Below are 20,265 nucleotides of genomic sequence, written 5' to 3'. Positions count from 1 at the left end.
TGCAAAATTCCTCACCAAACATTACTGAATTGAGACCAAAAATAAAATTATATACCGCAGCCAAGAGGGAATTATTACAACTCTGGGAGGCTGATTCAAAACTGGAAAATCAGTTAACATTATCCATCACAACACAAAGCTAAATAATAAATATCATGACTACATCAATAGTTAAAGAAAAAAGTTAAGAATAATGGAAAACACACACTCAAGCTCAGAAACACATCAATGTCTTGATAGACAGCGTGATCCTCTTCTCTATGTGGAATCATGAAGAATCATGAAAAGCAACGAGATGATATTAGTGTTGTCATGCTAAATAAGAGGACAATTATTATATGACTGACATCAGCAAGCTGGGCATGCAGGCAATGCACATGGTCTCTAACACTCAGGGGGCTGACCACTAACACTCAGGGGGCTGACCAGGATGGTCACCACTTTGAGTCCAGACTGTGCAATTTAGCAAGTCTGTGTTTAAAATAATAATAATAATAATAATAATAGAATTGGGAATGTCGCTCAATGGTAGATCAGCCCTGAGTTCAACACCCAGCACCAAAAACAAACACCTCTTATACAGCACCAATAAAAGAGAAATACTCATATATAAATCTGATAAGAATCTATAAAAAAAAAACCTGCAAACTTCTAATGAGAGTGCGAAAGACAAGGCAAATACATGCAGATATTTCATGTTCACAGATGAGAAGCCTCAGGGTCATTATTAATTCTTACCAATTTCAGTTATGGATTCAATATGATCCCAATAAAAATTACTTTATGTTTTCAGTAAAAGATCAAGAACAACCAACACAGTCATGAACACTAAATTCTCAGGATGGACACCACCTGAGGTTAGGAACTACTAAAAATCTACAATCATCAAGAGTGTGGTATTTGGCACAGTATAAATATATTCCACTGATTTTTTAAAAAAGGAGCAAAGAAAAATCAATGGAAAATATACTCTCCTGGAAAAAATTGCCAAGGCACCTGGACATTAATATGCAAAAAAAGAAAAAATATTCACTTCACAAATGTCACAGAATCAGCTCCCAGTGGAAGCTCAGACACAGAGCTGGGGCTGCAGCTCTAGCATAGCACCTGCCTGGCACTTAGCAGGCTCTGGGTTCACTTGTCAGCACCAAAAAAAATTGCCTATACATCATAGTACAAAATGCAAACTTCAGAACTTCACTAAAATGACACAGAAGTACTTACAGAGAAACCTGGGCTGGCATGACAGCTTCATATGCAACATCAGACACATGATCTGTGAGTGAAAAACTTGTAAATCGAACTTGATCAAAATGAAGTTTGTGTTTTTCAAAAGATGCACTTGACAGAATGAGAAGACATGCTGGAGAACTGGACAAAATGTTGTCACGACACATGGTGACACTGGGTTGGTATTCAACATGCAGGAAGAACACTCAGTAAGAAAGCAAGCAACTAAGTTGGAAGTGGGCAAAAAAACCTGGAAAGACACTTATCCAAGAAATAGAGACTGTTAACACAGGTGTGAGAAGATATTCACCAGCATTTAATTAGGAAACTTTAAATTAAACAATAAGGTGCTACCAGATACCCACTGGAGTGGCCAAATGCCAAACACTGAAAGACAGAGAAAACATGAATCGGCAAGAACTCTTCCCTTGCTCAGGTGAACAGAAGGGTAACAGCCTCTCTGGAAGACAGTCACGCTCTTACCAAATAAACATGGTGCACTCCAGAATTAAGTCACCACACTCTCAGGTGTCTACCCAAATGAGATAAAAATCATGTGCACAGAAAACCTCACAGCTGCGACTACAGCAGCCATATCCAAAACTGCCCAAAGCTAGATGCAAGGAAGATGCACCTTTCAATACTGAATGGACGAGCTGCAGTTTAAGGACACCAAAGAACATCACCCAGTAAATGAGCTCTGCAGCCTGGAAAGACACAGCACCCTTAAAGGCAGACTGGTAAGTGAAAGAAGCCAGTTTGAAATGGCCAAGTGCAGTAAGATTCCAAGTCAAGAACATTCTAGAAAAAACAACATTTTAGATGCAGTAGCAGAATTGATGGGTGCCAGGGACTCAGGGAGCAGAGAAGGAGGGAGGAATGAGGAGGAGTGATGAACAGGGGGAACACAGGATTCACAGAGCAGTGAAACTCTTCTGTATGACATTATCTTGTAAATTACGTGACACACACAATCACATCACACAGAGGAGGAACCGTAAGGGATGAACTTTGGCTTATCATAATGTGTTCCTCCATCCACTCTCTTCATCAAATGTCCAACACTGGTTCAGTAACTGATATCCTACACCAACGCAAGATGTTGAAAACAGTGGAGAGTATAAATTGGAGATAGGGATGTTTGATACTATGTGTAACGAATGGCTCATTTGAATTGTCGACTTGATTGGATTAAGAGATACTGATAGGAAGGGGCTTCTGGGTGTGTCTGTGAGGGTGTGTCTAGGAATGATTGGCATGTGAGATAGCCAACTGAGGTGGGGAAACCTCCTTCAGCTAGGCAGCCCCATCCAATAGGACAGTGTCTTGGGTGGAACAAAAGTTTGAAGGAGGAGGAAGCAGCAGCAGAGCAAGCCCCTTTCTTCTCCAATGGCAGCTGCAGTGGCCTGAGGATATCAGACTCTGCCTTCTTCACTCTCCCAAAGTGGACTCTGCCTGTGATTCTCCAGGGAGTTTCCAGAACCTTTGGTCTGGACTAGGGCAGCACCACTGATCCCTCTTGTTCTGAGGCTTCAGCCTCTTGGACTCTGCAGCTACTACTAACAAGCTCTCCAGCTGCAGATGGCCACTGTGGACACACAGCTTCAGTCAAATAGGCCAATCTAATAAGTCCCCTTTTATAATCACACTCCCTGTTGATACTGTTCCTATAGCGAACATCGACTAATAAATTATGTAAGCCTGAAATTGCTCTGGAAAACAAAGTTTATTTAATCAAAAAAGGGGATTAATATCTTGCCATCGAGTCTCACAAATATATACCCAAGTATCAATATGACATACTGAAAACCTTTTTCATAATAATGCAAAAATAAAGGAAAGAGGAAGAGTCATAGTTTCAAATTTCAAAACTCGAGACAAAAAGCAAGGAAACGGATTTTCAATACTGTGTCCATCTGGAGAGAAATGGGATGATAAGACTTTAAAAGGCATTCCAAGTGCTGGTGTGGTGGTGTTGTTATGGGCGAGGCTGTATGGACAATGACCAAACAGACTCCATTTTACCCTGAGACTCCATATCATGTAAGAAATGCTTCTCCCGTGGGAAAGCCCCTCCTCTGTACCCCCTAATAGTTACCTAGCATAACATACTTGGCAACACAAAGTAGCAATTCTTATATAATGTGAAATTGTTCTCTTTGCTTTCCATTTTTCTTGGGCAATGTACCTTTGCTGCCATTCTGGTTACTGATGTGGTCAATTAGTTTCTCAGCTACCTTAGTCGTGGGGTGGGGGAGATAGAGTGGGGCGTGCGTGCCCATCAATCGTACACAAGCAAGATAGTATCCATAAGCCAATCATCTTATGCCTAATGTAACCACCCTAGGAGGATGCTCTAAATATGGCCATCATCAGGAAGGGTCTTAGTCCCTAGGGAAGGGGGTTTCTAAGAAGTTCCATGTCGAAGCTCCTGGCTATCAGTTTCCTGGCCTGGCAGCTTGGCAATGCTAACCACAAAGCTAAGGATGTGGTTTCACGAACGGCTCACTAGAACAGAGCATCCCAACCTGCGGCCCTTCCTATCAGGCCTGAACGAGTGGAGATTCTTCAAGCACTCAGAGCTGCTCAGAGCTGCTCGCTGCAAACGGAAAGTTATTCCAACATTCCTTGTCAGAGGTTGATTGTCTAGATGTTAATAACCATTGTCTAACTTGTACTGAACTAGGGTCATTTTGACCCACTTCCCTTCTGCTGGCTTGCTGCTCCGCCAACCTGGAAAGTCCTGCGGGGGGGAATACCAATGTACCCATTGCATTGTCTCGCTAAATGCCCAATTCAGCTTCTGCACCTGCTTACTTATAGTTGCGTCAACCCAGATGGAGTTTTTACCTTTAAATATCTTAAAATGCTCAGGCTTGGAGCTGTTCCTTGCAGAGAAAGTTACGGGTCCTGCGGGGAGCCATCGCTGGCTGGCCAGCTACATAAAGACTCTTCAATTCGGACAGAACTGGGACTTGATATGTTTTCTGAGGGACCTGCCCCGCAACAATGTGCACCTGCAATTTCAGCAACTAGGGAGGTTAAGGCATAAAAATGGCAAGTTTGAGGCCAGTCTCAACAACTTAGAAAGACACTCAGAAATTTAGCGAGACTGGTCTTCATCAAAAATAAAAAGAAGGGACTGGGACTATAGCTGAGTGACAGACCATTTTCTAGCATGTGTGAGGTACTGGGTATGATCCTCAGCACCACAGAAAAATAAACAAAATAAAGATATTTTGTCCATCTACAACTATAAAAAATAAAATAAGATAAAAAAAATAAAAATAAATAAATAAGAATAAGGGCTGAGGATATTCTCAGTGATTTAGTCCCCAGTAAAACACCTGCCCACCTCCAAAATACTGTTCACAAAGTTGAAATTCTTTTTTGGAGGATAACTAAGCATGAGCAAGTTCATGGCTTCAATCCACAGTAATCAGTAAGTAAGCAAATAAATAAACAACAGTCCATAATATTAATTTTCTTGGTCTGGAGAGTAGCTTAGTAGTAGAGAATTTGACAGGCATGCATGTGGCCCTCAGTTCAATCCCCCGCAGTTCACATACAAAACAAAACAAAACAAACCATCTAAAATACATGCAATGAGTGATAAAAAAATGATTATAATAAAAAAATATACAATAAGAGGCATAAAATACAACAAAATCAATAGAAAGACAACACACTTTCTCACAAAGGAGACTGAATGTTCCCATGATCTACACTCTCTGAAAAAAACACTGAACATTTCAGTAAATTCTGTGAACTGTAGGGCATGGTTTCCTGTGTTTTTTGGGTGAACTTAAGAAAAACTACATCTAAAAATGGGAGTAGTAGACTGTATCCAAGACCAGCCAAAAATGTGGTACAGAACAGAGTGAGTAGAGAGAGCATTTATCTTACTTCCAGTTTCATAAGCTAAAAGGCCAACTTCCAAAGGAGTGGCCCTAGGAGGAGGCAGTTGGCAGTGAACAGGAATTAGGTGACATGGTGAGAGTGCTCATGAAGGGGACCAGCACCCTTATTTAGACACATGTATCTCTCCTACCCAGAAAACGGGTGTCATTTACTATTTCACTGATAAATTATTCAGTGGTTAAATGATCACAGTTGGGTATTTTAGGTATTGCCAAAATCGTCCTTAAAATTTACAATGAAGATGGGTGCAATGGTGTACACCTGTAACCCCAGATGTGCAGGGGTCAGAGGCCCTAGGCAATGTGGTAAGACCCTGGCTTCAAACAAATAATCTGAAAGGGGCTGGGAATGTGGCTCAGTGGTTAAGCACCTCTGGATTGCATTCCTGATACCAAAAAAACCCACACAGTTAAAGGAACTTGTCAAGTCCAGACAACAACAGCAACAAACAGTCATCCCCTGTCAAATTCTCCACCTTGGAAAGGACAGAAACTGATGTTTTCAAGAAATAACATTCATAAATTTATACATCACTATTTTTGAAGAAATCGGTTCATATTCTGCAGCAACAATGCAAAAGAAAGTTTCTCTCTATCTTAAGTGGCATTTGGAATCTAGGACCTGGATTTCAGACAAAATTGAATCTCACAAACTTTCTATACATACTCAGGGTAAACTTAAGAAAAACTACAGGGATAGCAAAAGGTAAATTAGTTTTGTTTGTTTCTTGTTGTTGTTATGGTACCAGGGAATAAACGCAGAGTCATTTTATCACCGAGCCACTTTCCAGCCATTTTCATATTGCATTTTGAGACACAGTCTCCTCAAGTTGCATAAGGCCCAGCTAAGTTGCTAACGCTGTCCTGAAATTTGCAATCTTCCTGTCTCATCCTCTGGAGCTACAAGGATCACAGGTGTGCACCACTACACCTGGCTGAAAATTAGGATTTTTAACAACGGAAATGTAACTAGACTTTTTTAATCCACTTCTTTCAAAAGTGGTATTCTTGCCAGGGACAGTGGGAAGGGGTCTTGGGAAGTTCAAGAAGGAGGATCACAAGGTGGACGCCAGCTTCCACAACAACTGGGAGGACAGCTCAGAATTAAATAAAAGGAGAGCCTGGGGATGTGGCTGAAAAAGCTCCCCGAGTTTGGATCCCGAATTAAAAAGAAAAGAACTATTCTCTCCAATATTTCACTAGATGAAAAGTGACAATCAGCGGACGGTGTCCATTTGGACCGAGTGGGAAGAACGGACGTCTGGCCGAGCTGTGAGGTGGAGGGAAGGTGGGTTTAGAAGGCAGGAGGCGCCTGCAATTTGGGGGACCTACAGCAGCCTCCCGAGGAGCTCCCCTGGGAGGAGGAAGGTGCATTTGTGGCCCTGCTTCCTCCACGTTGGGAAGAGTGGGTCGGGCCACCAGTAGGGAGCAAAGGGGACACCAGGGCCCTGAGCCCCCTTTCCAAACCCAGGGAACCAGGGGACAGGGCCACCTGACAGCGGAGACTCCGAGGCGCTCGGTAGCTCCCCTCAAAAACCCAAAACCCAGCTCACCCCGCGAGCCTAGTGGACAGGGCCCAGGGCCACCCGCCAGCGGGGACTCCACTGCGCTCCGCAGCTCACCCGCGCGCAGGGCCCCAAGGCAGCTGCTGACCGTGCACCTTCAGCCCTGGTCGCAAACTCACCATTTTTGTTTTCTGTGGTGACCCGGGGTCCTCTCGAGGAACCTCCGGGCACCCGAGATGGGGGTGTGGGGGGTCACAGGCAGCAGAGTCACCTGAGCCCCTGGAGCAGAGAACTCGAGTCGTGGGGAAGGAGTAGCCCAGTTGGAGAGGAAGAAAAGCCCGCGAGATTGCGGAAGCCCGCCCTTCCCCATTTTATGCGCACTGATTGGACAGTTCCCCCCAGCTTCCCGGATGGATGGCCTCCAGGCCCGCCTCTGCATCCTGACTGACAGCTGACAGCATCCAATCACTGCCTGAAATTGAGTTAGTGACAGATTCTTGGCCCCAGCCCTTTTCAGGCGGAGCTTCCCCGCTGTGCTGGGAACTAATCCGGTTGAAAGCCTTGGCTTAGCCTCTGGTACGGAGGTGACATGTGGCTCTGCTATATGTGTGCAACAGCCACAGAGTGCTTTGCGAGCATGGCGAGGCCCTGGGTTTAACCTCAACACAAAAACAAACCATAGCTTCTCTGGGAGGCTGAGGCTGGAGGAGCCCAAGGTCAGTGAGTCCTTGTCTTAAAATAAAAGGAAAAGGGTGGAGGTCCAGGTCAAGCCCCACTGGGTTTATTCCCCAGTACCTCAAAGAAAAAGAAAAAAAAAAACTATATATATATATATATATATATATATATATATATATATATATATATATATATATATATATATATATATATTTTTTTTTTTCAGCTGATGCGACCTTAAGCAACTTAGATACAGTCTCCAAATTTTTGAAACACTATTTAGAGACATCATATGTATGACCCATACATAATATCTAAAAGTGAGAACAATTTGAAAACTATTTTAGTAATTCTCATCACCTCCCGGCCTCTGTGGCTTTGAGGAGGCAGCCTGAGCTATGAAAGGAAGCCATTGGGGTTGGCTCTGATGCTCAGGGTCCCATCCACAGCAGAGAGCCTGGGCGAGGAAGGAAGGCAATCCTCCAGGGCAGCAATGTGCGGTGGAAATAAAATGGGTGCCTTGTGCTTAGTGCAGATGTTCTACTTCGACTGTTAGGAAGTCTTGTGCAGAGACCTGACTCTGGGCATCCCACAGGTCTGGTCAGGTGTTTGCCCCAATATCAAACAGAAAAGGTCATGATGCAAAGCAGGAAAGGAACTTTGACCAGTGCAGCTACACCAGGAAGACAAGGAAACCCTGCCCTTATGCTGTCTTCAGGTGCCGACAAGGACTTTGAGGTTTTATAGAAGGACAATCATAGGCATGTAAAGAAAGGGGAAAGTGTATGTAGGATTCAGTATTATCTGTAGGACTTAGGCTTCAGGCATCTGTGGGTCTCATGTCTGTGAGCTCACACTCACTTGCCCCATTGACACATGTCCCTCTACTGCACAGACTGACCTCATTTTGTCTCTCAGGAGCAAGTCCCCCTCCAGTGTATTCTTTCCATGTCAAGGTTTCAGATGCACCAACATTTTCAAGCAAAGCCACAAGCCCTAGAAAGAACATACCCCCAGAGGCTGACCTAGCATCTCAGCATGAGGAGACAAGTCTCTGAGGCCCTGGGGTGACGCCTGTCACCCTTTTAGACCAGGGAGCGGCACCTCCAGCTCTGCAGGCTCAGTTTCTCCTTCTCCTGCTAGGCCCCCCACCTCCATCTGCAACCCACCCCAGCGTTGCTCTTAGGGCCACACAGAGAAGGCACCCAGGGCTGGGTTTTGGTGACTCTGGGTCATCCAACACCTGTGCTTCACCACTCCCCCACCCCCAGGCCATTGCTGGTCCCCTCCCGGGCCTGAGTAGGGCCATGTACTGGGGTCGGCGTGCACCCCTCTACTCCATGGATCCCAAGACTACGGCTGGACATTAAACTGGGCCCTCCATACCTAGTTTTGATCACATGCTGTGTATGAAGAAAATCACCACACAATGTTCCCAGGGCTACTGAGGTTCCCTGAACACAGAGAGAAGTCCAGCCTGGGTTTTCCGGCATATTCCACCTAAATATTAATCATGGTGTTAAAAGCTAAATTGGATGTCAGTGGTTAAAATTCCCTGCTACAGATGTTTAAGAAGAAATGGACCAGATGAAAACATGGAGAAAAACCTGCAGAGCTGCACCTACTGACGTGGTTATCAGTGGGTCCACACACACAGCAGCAGCAAACGCACCACCTGAGCCAGGGGAGGGCTCACTGCTAGAGCACCTGTCTAGCAGGCACAAGGCAGGATTGGGTCCCTGGTAATCAAACTTTAGAAAAACACAAAAGCATAAATTGAGAAGTCATAAAGTAATAATTATTTTTTGAGAAAAAGTAGTGGGCAGCAACGTTTGAGAAAAATCAAAGGAATCAATAGTTGCATGACACAGTGAGGATGAAAGAAGTGCACTAGGGAGGGTATGTAGAGAAAAGGGTGACTTGATCCTGTACATGTGTGTGCACGTGGGTGTGAGTGTGCATGTGTGGGTGACAAAACTCACCCCTCCCAGGTGTTTGCTTTTGTAGTTTCACTGGGTGCTCTGGTGAAAACTTTAGACCAACTGGAAATATAAAAATTTGTAGTATAAGGTGTGAATTAATGTCCCTGTGATGCTCAGAATCATGCTATAATCTTAGAGCTTGAAGGGCATTAGTATACATAAACACAGTAAAAACTAATTCTTGCCTCTGAATCAATTAAGAGTTGGAAACTCTACAGAAGGAAGGCATATATTGATTTACATCAAAGTTTCAAGAAACAGCCAAGAGCCAGGCATGATGTCACGGAGTCTGTAATGGCAGTGGCTATAGAATGAGAATCACAGGTTCAAACCCGGCCTCACCAACATAATGAGGCCCTTGGGAAGATTTTCAAAAGCACTTCAATCAAAATTTTAAAAATACGAATAAATAAAAATGAATAGGGATGGGATCAGGGCTTATACACTTCAGATATGATGATGATGGTGGTGGTGGTGATGATAATTACAATAATAATGTTTATTTTCTCTTGCCCTGAATTCTATGACCCTGGTAATTATATTTGAAAGCTCTCACAATTTTTATTTTGTCATGATGGTAATTCCACTGGAAAAGCAGGCTGAGGCAGGAGATTACAAGTTCAAGGTCAACCTCAGCAACATAGTGAGGACCTAAGCCATTCAGTGAGACAATGTCTAAATATTTGAAAAAAAAATTAAAAAGAATTAGGATGTGGCTTAGTGATCAAGTGTCTCTGGGTTGAATCCCTGGTACCAGAAAAAAGTAAAAGAAATTAAAATTAAAAATTCTCAAGTCTATGTAAGTCTAAATGGATCTGAAATGACTGAAGGTCTCACCATATTTTTATATACAAGGCTTTTCTCCAGAGTGAGTGCTTCCATGATGTTCAAAAAGAACATGGAAAAGTGAAAGTGTCATCACATTGTTTAAAGAACAGAAGGGTTATCCCTGATGTGAATCCCTTTATGTCTTTGAAGGAAACCATGAATGCTGAATACTGCCCCACACGGCTTTTCCACAGGATTTTCTACAGTGGGAGTCCTTTCATACAAGTGAACAAAACTGAAACACTTGAACACTTACTTGCATATGATTTATTCATTTTGGCATGAATCTTTCCAGAAGAGTCTTCCCAGAACTTGTAAAAAACTGGGAAAATTAGAAGACTTCCTACATTAATCACATTCTCAGGGCTTCTCTCTGTATTGTCATATATGAGAAGGAAAGCAGGGCTGGGATGGGAAGCTGACAGAATGTACCCAATCTTCCTCATTCTGAGGTTTATTTTTCAGTGTGAGTAAAATGACTTTGAAGGCAACAGGAAAAATGGAATGATTTTCCAAATTCTTCACATTTAATGCTTTATTCAGTTGGATCTAGTATTGTTTGTCTTTAATCTCAGAGACTCGGGGTCTGAGGCAGAAGGATTACAAATGTGAAGCCAAACTCAGCACCTAAGCAAGGCCCTAAGGAACTCAGCAAGTCCCTCTCTCAAAATAAAAAGGGAAAACGTTGTGGCTCAGTGATAGATGACCCCCAAACTAAATCCCCAGTACTATTTATAGGTAGGTAGGTAGGTAGGTAAGTAGGTAGGTAGGTAGGTAGGTAGATAGATAGATAGATACATTTGGACATGTGAGCACTCTCTTCTCTTTGAATTTGACAAGAAATATTGATTTACCACATTTCACATTCAAAGAATTTTTCTACAGAAAACTTACTACATGTTAAAGAGTGAAATATTATTAACAGAAGACTTTGCCAATTAGTTTCATGAGTACGATTTCTTTTCACTATGGGTTCCTTCATGTAAGTGAAGCTGAGCAGATGTAACAAAGGCTTTTCCACATTGTTTACAACCATAGAGCTTCTCTCCAATATGTGTTCTCCCATGTCTTTGAAGGTCACTGGAACTAGCAAAGGCTTTGCCACATTGCTCACACTCATAGGGCTTTTCTCCAGTATGAGTTTTTAAAGTTTGGGAAGGTAACTGGAACTAGCAAAGAAATTGCCACACTGCTTACATTCATAGGGCTTCTCCCCACGTATGTGTTCTTCTATGTCTTTGAAGCTTACTGGATGTAGCAAAGGCTTTGCCACACTGCTCACATGCGTAAGGCCTCTCTCCAGTATGAATTCTTTTATGTAAGTGAAGGTCAGGGGAACGAGCGAAGGCTTTGCCACACTGCTTACATGCATAAGGCTTCACCCCAGTATGAATTTTTTTATGTGTGTGAAGGCCAGAGAAATGAGTGAAGGCTTTTCCACACTGCTTACACACATAGGGCTTCTCCCCAGTATGAGTTTGTTCATGTGAGTGAAGATGACTGGATGTAGTAAAGGCTTTGCCACACTGCTTACATTCATACGGCTTCTCTCCAGTATGTGTTCTTCCATGAATCTGAAAGGAACTGGATGTAGAAAAGGCTTTGCCACACTGCTTACATTCATAGGGCTTCTCTCCAGTATGTGTTCTCCCATGAATTGGAAGGTAACTGGATGAAGAAAAGGCTTTGCCACACTGCTTACATTCATAGGGCTTCTCTCCAGTATGTGTTCTTTCATGTGTTTGAAGGTCACGAGATCTAGCAAAGGCTTTGCCACACTGCTCACATTCATAGGTCTTCTTTCCAGTATGTACACTTGCATGAATCTGAAGGTTACTGGACATAGCAAAGGCTTTGCCACGCTGCTTACATTCATAGGGCTTCTCACCAATATGCATTCTCTGATGTATTCTAAGTAAACTTGGGTAAGCGGAGTCTTTCCCACATATCTTATTTTTGAAATGTGCATCCCCTGTGTGTGTGATCCTGTGCCTTTGAAGACTTGTCTGTGAAATACAGGTCTGAACACCTTGTTGACATTCATAGAGTTTCTCTCCAGAATGACTTCTTTCATGTCTTCTAAATAAAGAGGAGAAAAGAAAGGCTTTTTCACATGTGTCACATTGGAAAAGTTTACCTCCACTGTGTGTTATCATGTGTCTTTGAACACCAGTGGGATAAGAAGAGGCTTCACCACATTGTTGCCATTTATCGGGTTGCCCCCAAGTATGAGTTTCTTCATGTCTCTCAATGTCATTGGAACAACTGATGACTTTCCCACATACTGTACTTTCATAAGATCCATCTACCCTTTGTATTAACATTTGTGTGTGAACGCTTTTGAGAGAAACCAGAGATTTCCTATATTGTTTCAATTCACATGGCTTCTCTTCACATTTCTCATGCTTGTAGTGTTTGTGTCCAGAGTGAGATGTGATCTGCCTATGAAGGAATGAAGGTCATATGAAGTCTTTTGCACACATAATGAAGTCACATGGATTTACTCTATTAAAATATTTCTTTGTTCAATAAAGAATTGGAATTGATTTGAAGGTTTCCCCCACACTATTCTGTGCCTTTGAAGTTTACCATGACTTCTTTGAAGAAGTGACCAGCACATAATCAATGCTTAATTCATTCACAATTTTCTATCTATTTATACATCCTTACATTACTGCCAACATCAGGTAAAGGCTAGGTTTTCTGACTTGTTCAACTTGCCTGAAAATAAAGAGATTGAAAGAAAACAATCCTTTGCAACACAGCTTCTCTGTGGCTATTATCCAAATAGTGATATTCACATATGCAATTTCATAGTACATTTTGGATGTCAAACATTTTGAAAAGACTGAATATCTGTAACAGCTAAGTATATATTTCTGGTAAAAAATATTATAAGAATAAATACTTTTCTTATTATGCATACTTTTTCAGTTGGTTTGCTTTAAAAATTATATGACAGTTCTCAGATTCCCTCACGAATCCTCTTGTGAGTATAGTTACCTTACATTGCTTCCAGAGTTTTCAATCTGATATTCAGTGGTCTTGTCTTCCCACCTGTTTTCTAAAATGAGAGAATAGAACAATCTTTATGAATATTTAGGAGCTAGAAATGCTTTGCCAAATCACAGGTGCGATTTTTGCTGCAATAATTCACCAACTTATTCCCTTTTCACCGTCTACATAAATTACAAAAATAAACATGAGTTCTCTATTTGATTAATTTTAGAAACATCATTATTACCTATAGAATCCAGGTTTCTGAGGACCTCCAGCATCACATCTCTGTAAAGGCTCTTCTGGGAAGGATCCAGCAAAGCCCACTCCTCCTGGGTGAAGTTCACAGCCACATCCTCCAAGGCCACTGAGATCTAAAATTTCCCACAAATGTATAGTGGAGGCCAGGAGAGATTGACAGCATGAGAAATCTATACTCAACATGCATGGTGTTCACATGATTCCCTGGCCTCTTGATGAATTCCATGATTTGATCTATCAAATCTTTACTGCACTCAATTTCTTACAGCCATGCCAACACTAGAAATTGGCTACTCAGAAGGCTACCATCTTTTTTTAGTGTTTTATACCCTTCCTTTGGTGAGTTCACAGGAAGTGAGACGGGCTCCCAGATCACTCCTAACTTCTTTATTGGTTGCACTTCTATTACATGTCCCAGAAATGTCCTTTGTGGTACAGAGCTAATATAAGCAATTCGGATTGGACTTATCTTTAGAAAAGAAAGGTGATGAGTAGGAAATTGCAGGAATCATGAAACTAAGCATTTGAGAGAGATTCTGCAAACTACTGTGGCTCCCTGTACCTACAAGATTAATATAAACAACATGGTACTTACTGATGTCTTGTTTCCTCTGAAAGTCTATCGTTCCATACTTAAAGAAATGCCTAGAACCAGCCCCACACCCACACCCTCTGGGCATGGGGTCACTAAGGAGATTCCTTCATAGACAACATTTAGACAACCTTTCACACAGGTTGTCACAATGTGGTAACTGGAGATTAAGTTCATCCTCTGTGATTATACATAGAACAATTAGAAGTTTGCTGGTGCTTTACTACAGAACAAATTTAATCAACTAGCTTACTATTAAGTGACAAAAAAACATAAGTTCTCTATTTGATTAATTTATTTATTAATGAACACAATAAATTGATAATTTCCTGTGGTTACTATCAAAGCAGAATGAGGTACTTGCAAAGATGGCACGTGTCTTAGAAACAACTCAATGACCCAAAAATGTCACCTTGTCCAAACAACAGTCTTACAAAGTTTTATCTCTCTCAAAAAATCTTCTTAATAAACAGCAGGCACTACATTTCTAAGTCTCATAGTAAAAATAAATGTCCAATGATTGTCAAACTGTTCTTAACAGCAGCCAGTTCACTACTATAATGTACAGTCATGAGACACATGCCAATGCTCCGCTCAAGGACATTTTGATCAAGGTTGGGCCACATGTGCAATGGTTGTCTGTTGTGAAAGAGATTCATGCTGCCTGTAGCAAAGGTGGTGCAAACAAACATAAAGCAAAAGCTCTTCCAGAGTGTGGTAAAGTAACAAGTTTGTAGCCCAGAATCCTGAACTACCCTGTGGTGAGCCGCCTCTGCCGTTTATGCAGATTATGGTCGCCATTACAAGATGGCGCTGGCTCCGCTGTGGTATGTGACAAACAACTCCTTATTTGGGAGAGTTGGCGCATGGCTTTTCAGCACCCTATGAGAAAGTTCCACGTGGCAGCTTCGCATTGGGGCTTGAGATGCTATATTAAGGCTGGGAGGGGCATCCGAGGGATGAGTAGAAGAAATATCAAGGGCCTGAATAAACCGCTGAAAGAAGATTCCCGAGTTGCGTCTTCCTTGCGGGCAAGGGGTCGCGACAAGTGGTGCCGAAACCTGGGAACCAGAACTTTCAGCGGTCAGGGGTGGTGCACGGGTTAGTCCCAGGTAAGTGGGATCCGCGATCAAAATGGGGCAGCTCCTCTGTAAATAAAGAGAGAGCAGGAAAAAGGTATTTGCTCCTCTGTAGATAAAGAGAGAGCGGGGAAAAATAATAAAATAAGACGCTCCTCTGTAAATAAGGAGAGAGCAGGGTTTTGTACTTTCACTTTATACTGCTTGGAAAACTATGGGTGCTACTTCCTCAAGCCTAATTTTGCTGGCCTTGGATGGGTTACTGCGTTTTAAGGGACTTAAAGCGAAGCGAAGCACATTACAGAGGTTTTTAGAAGAGACTTACTCTGTAGCTCCTTGGTTTGCTTTTTCAGGGAGTCTCACGATTCCCAGTTGGGACAAATTAGGGAAAGATCTGGATTTCGCTTACAAACAAGGAACTTTAAAGGGTGGTACCATTCCGCTTTGGAAATTAGTGAGGGGGTGTATAATGGATGGTAAATGCCAGAAAGCTGTGAGCGAGGGTCAGGCCGTTCTTGAGCAATTGCATGAAGAAAAATCGGAGGGGTCACATAGCGAGGTAGCAGAAAGTATTAGGAGTAAGAGTGGTGAACAGACAAGGGAGTCTGAAGTTAAATAGAGGAGAAGGCTCTATCCGGACTTGACTGAGTTAAAAACTCCCAAGGACACAAGTAGCTTGGACAGTTCTGAGGAATTGGACAGGTTATTACAACAATTACGTAAGACTAAGATAAAAAAGGAAAAAAACGGGAAACAACAGATGTAAAAGCCTGCTGTGAGAAGGGTAATAAATCCAGTTCTGGGGAGGTGGAAAATCTAGAGGAGGAGCCAATACTTGATGCTGCTCCACCCTTCCCCCCCCGCGCCTCCAGTAGTTCCGCCCCCGTATGTGGGTGGAGTCCAAGGCTCCAGGAAGACTTTTCATTCTCAAGTGTGGAGAACAGTTAATACAGACATGGGACTAGCATACCCAGTTTTTCAGAACAATAATAGGGGAAGGTATCATGAGCCTTTAGATTTTAGTCCGAGCCTGTGTCTCCCCGGGAAAATATCTAGATTGGAGAGCATTCATGTTAGAGGGTGCAGTAGAACAGGCTGCTCAAAATCACAGCAGCTATAGTGACAGCCGTAGCAGTGTCTGCTGCTGCAGCAGTTGCGGCTGGAGTAGCCATGGCCAGCCAGGTGCAAACTGCTGTCACTGTTAATGAAGTTGTTCAACAAACCTCCACCATACTCGAATCTCAAAACAAAATTAATCAACATCTTTTGTCAGGGATTTTAGCTGCTAACCAAAGAATAGATCTACTTCAAGCTCAGAAAGAAGAATTGTCTGACCTGGTACTTTTGGGTTGCATTGACCAACGTGCACATTTGTGTATAACCTCTGTCAGATTTAATGATTCCAGGAATGCTTCCCGCATCATCAGTGACTATTTGGCCGGGAATTGGTCCATGGCAGCGGAAGACATGATCTAGTCTCAACTGACTCAGATAGCTGTCTTTAATAATACCCGTGTTGATCCCGTGACTTTGGGTCAATTCACTAATTGGATATCTTCTACTTTTTCCTTTTTTAAAGAGTGGGTGGGAGTAGGCATTTTTGGTACTATGTGTTGCTTTGGTGTGATTCTTTGTTTGTGGTTTCTCTGTCACCTTAAGGCCCACAGTGCTCAAGATAAGGCTATGATCGTGCAAGCTCTTGCAGCTTTAGAAAATGGCAACTCACCTCACGTCTGGCTTGCGCATCTTAAACAGTAAATCTTTGACATGGTCATTGCACCCCAAGTTATTATAACATTGCACTGGGATTGACATGTCTTTCATCGTTATTCTCTTAGTGTCAGAAAGACCTTGCACTCTGCCGGTCTTGCTACCATTGCACGCAGATGGGTTTCCACACTAGTGCCTTTGACATGGTCGTTGCACCCCAAGTTATTCTAACATTGCACTGGGTTCGACATGTCCTTCTTTTGTCTTTCTTCTAGTGCTGGAAAGCCCTTGCACTCTGCAGGTCTTGTTGCTATTGCACGCAGAAGGGTTTCCACACTGGTCTTTAGCTATGGCTTTAAAGCCTGTGCCTTTCTCTCAGGGTGTCGCCAACTTAATTGTGGTTGTCCTACAGAGGTAGTCCCAGCTACCCCCTTTTGTTCACCATCATCACGATACAGGATGCCAGGCAAGGCACTGCACTTGAGTGATCCCGCAGTGGACCGGGACCTCAAGGAGAGCATGTCCTATTGCATGCGGGTTTGACGTGTCCACGCCCCGCCCCACGAAAAAAGGCGTCGGCTGATATGGAGTCAGATCTGGGGAAGGGCCCTCCTTAGGACTGAGCCATACTATGCAGCCACTTCTGCACAGTGGGATAGGACCTCTACTCTCGCCTGTATTGTTTTAAGAAAACAGAAAGGGGAAATGTGGTGAGCCGCCTCTGCCGCTTATGCAGACTATGGTCACCATTACAAGATGGCGCTGGCTCCGCTTATTTGGGAGAGTTGGCGCATGGTTTTTCAGCACCCTATGAGAAAGTTCCACGTGGCAGCTTCGCATTGGGGCTTGAGATGCTATATTAAGGCTGGGAGGGGCATCCGAGGGATGAGTAGAAGAAATATCAAGGGCCTGAATAAACCGCTGAAAGAAGATTCCTGAGTTGCGTCTTCCTTGCGGGCAAGGGGTCGAGACACTACCCCACACAATCTGGGTGTGAAAAAGGCCACCATTCACATCTGTAAGCATGTTATGATGTCTGCACAGTGACGGAACAGGCAAAAAGAAAATGTCCCTGCCACTGACACAGAACCTTACTCAAGAACTGAAAACATACAGAACCGCCCAAAACAATGAAGAATCCACAATTACACTCAGGGACATCAGCCCAACTCTGTCAGGACAATGATGCAGGCAGGAGGGCTTCATGGGTCTTCAAGCAAATGGGAAGCACACTGAGGTCTCAGGGTCACAGCAACACTGCACAGGACATAAACCACACCCCTACAAGTGCACCACCAGTGAAATCCCATGTATGCTCAAAGAACATGAGAGCTAAAGCAGAAATCAGATCAGAAGCAGCTGAAAAGCCTCCAGGGAAGGGGACGTGAAACACAAGACTCTAAGCAGACACAGGACAAAGAGGGGACTCAAGAGAAAAGGTGACCATTTTGAAGAAAAAAAAATGTAAAAGTCCATCACAGGAAATTCCTAGAGAACATCAGAGGTGGTGCTGTACTGCTTTCTAAGTCATCCAACGCACATTTCAGAAAAGAAGAGCTAAAAGCAATCATTGAAACTATCACTTCAGAAAAACAGACAAAGAAGGGCAAGGTAAACCTAAATTAACCACAGGAAGGTAACAGAAGGTGTGGATAAAACCACAACCAGGAAATCCGCAGTCTACAATATCAAGTTCTTCATGAACATCAGCATCACTGATACACTGACATAAGGCTAAGAATACAGAAGACAGGGACTGGGGTTATGGCTCAGTGGAAGAGTGCTTGTCTACTGCTTGGGAGAAAGTGGGTTCAAACCTCACTGACACATAAAAAGAAAAAAGTGTAAAATATACAATAACATTAAAGAAAAAAATCAAAGAGGACTGAAAACCTAGTAACACATTTAAAAGTATCATCATCAACAATGCATTGGGACTTCAAGATTATCATAAACATGCTTGATACAAATTAGACAAGTCGCAAAAACTGGACCATTTCTTTGAGAGAGACAATCTCATATAACTTACACACAAGGGGAAATACATAAAACAGATGAGCCCATGACTACTGAAAAAAACAGACTCAATAACTAATTACTACCCAAAAAGGCAAGGCAAGGGCCTTACATCTCAAACAGGCTTCCATGAGACACTGAAGAACTGCCACCAATTTTCTACATTTTTTTCCAGAACATAGAAGCTGAGTTAACACCTCCTAATTCTTTCTGAGGTATAAGTTACCATATTATCCAAATTAAATAGATAAAGAAAAGTGTTAAATAGAAAACAAAACTATGAATGATGCTCATAATCATGAATGTAAAAAACTGTACAATGAAGTCATCACACTCCAGGGGTCTATGCAAATGACTGGGAAATTATGGGCACAGGAACCCTCACTGCAGTGACTACAGCAGACATATCCAGAACTTCTCAAAGCTAGATGCAAGGAAGATGCACCTTGCAATACTGGATGGACAAGCTGCAGTTTATCCACATCAAAGTACATCACCCAGAAAATGAGCTCTCCAGCCTGGAAAGATACAGCACCCTTAAAGGCAGACTGGTAAGAGAGAGAAGCCAGTTTGAAATGGCCAAGTGCAGTAAGATTCCAAGTCAAGAACATTCTGGAAAAGACAACATTATAGATGCACTAGCAGAACTGATGGGTACCAGGGACTCAGGGAGCAGAGAGGGAGGGAGCAATGAGGAGGAGTGATGAACAGGGGGAACACAGGATTCCCAGAGCAGTGAAACTCTTCTGTATGACATTATCTTGTAAACTACGTAACACACACAATCACATCACACAGAGGAGGAACCGTAAGGAAAAGAATGAACTTTGGCTTATCATAACATGTTGCTTCATCCATTCTCCTTATCAAATATTCAACAATGGTTTAGTAACCAACAAACACCCTACACCAATGCAATATGTTGAAAACAGTGGAGACTATCAGCTGGAGAGAAGGGGTATTCGATTCTATGAGTAATGTCACATTTAATTGTCACCTTGATTGGATTAAAAGATGCCAATGATTAATGACCTTATGGGTGTGTCTATAAATGATTGACATGTGGAACAGTGAACCAAACTGGAGAACCTCCTCAAGCTAGGCAGCACCATCTAATAGGACGGTGACTTGGGTGAACAAAAGTTGGAAGAAGAAGGAAGCTGCAGCAGAGCAAGCTCCTTTCTTCTCCAATTTATTCTTGATGGCTGATGCAGTGGCCTGAGGATATCAGACTCTGCCTCCTTCAGTCTCCCAAAGTGGACTCTGCCAGTGATTCTCCAGGGAGTTTCTAAAACCTTTGGTCTGGACTAGGGAAGTACCATTGATCCCTCTTGTTCTGCAGCTTCAGCCTCTTGGACTCTGCAGCCAGCACTCCTAAAACTCTCCAGCTGCAGATGGCCACTGTGGACATCCAGCTTCCCGTCAAGTAGGCCAATCTAAAAGTCCTCTTTTATAATCATACTTCCT

The 20,265-nt window shown here is 42.8% G+C and overlaps 1 protein-coding gene across 1 annotated transcript in view; it reads right to left on the bottom strand.

The window, feature by feature from the left end:
- The window catches only part of LOC144371966 (uncharacterized), a 36,672-nt gene that overhangs the window by 8,622 nt on the left and 7,785 nt on the right, over positions 1-20,265 (bottom strand). Inside the window, 5 exon segments of the mRNA XM_078035329.1 lie at positions 11,126-11,293; positions 11,296-11,362; positions 11,364-12,585; positions 13,147-13,207; positions 13,388-13,514. Of these exon segments, the coding sequence (XP_077891455.1) occupies positions 11,126-11,293; positions 11,296-11,362; positions 11,364-12,585; positions 13,147-13,207; positions 13,388-13,514 (1,645 nt within the window).

Source organism: Ictidomys tridecemlineatus, chromosome Y (genome assembly GCF_052094955.1).
Source record: "Ictidomys tridecemlineatus isolate mIctTri1 chromosome Y, mIctTri1.hap1, whole genome shotgun sequence".
In the NCBI taxonomy this organism is placed as follows: Eukaryota; Metazoa; Chordata; class Mammalia; order Rodentia; family Sciuridae; genus Ictidomys; species Ictidomys tridecemlineatus.
Note: the sequence above shows the minus strand (reverse complement) of the source record. Positions and strands in the feature narration are given on the sequence as shown.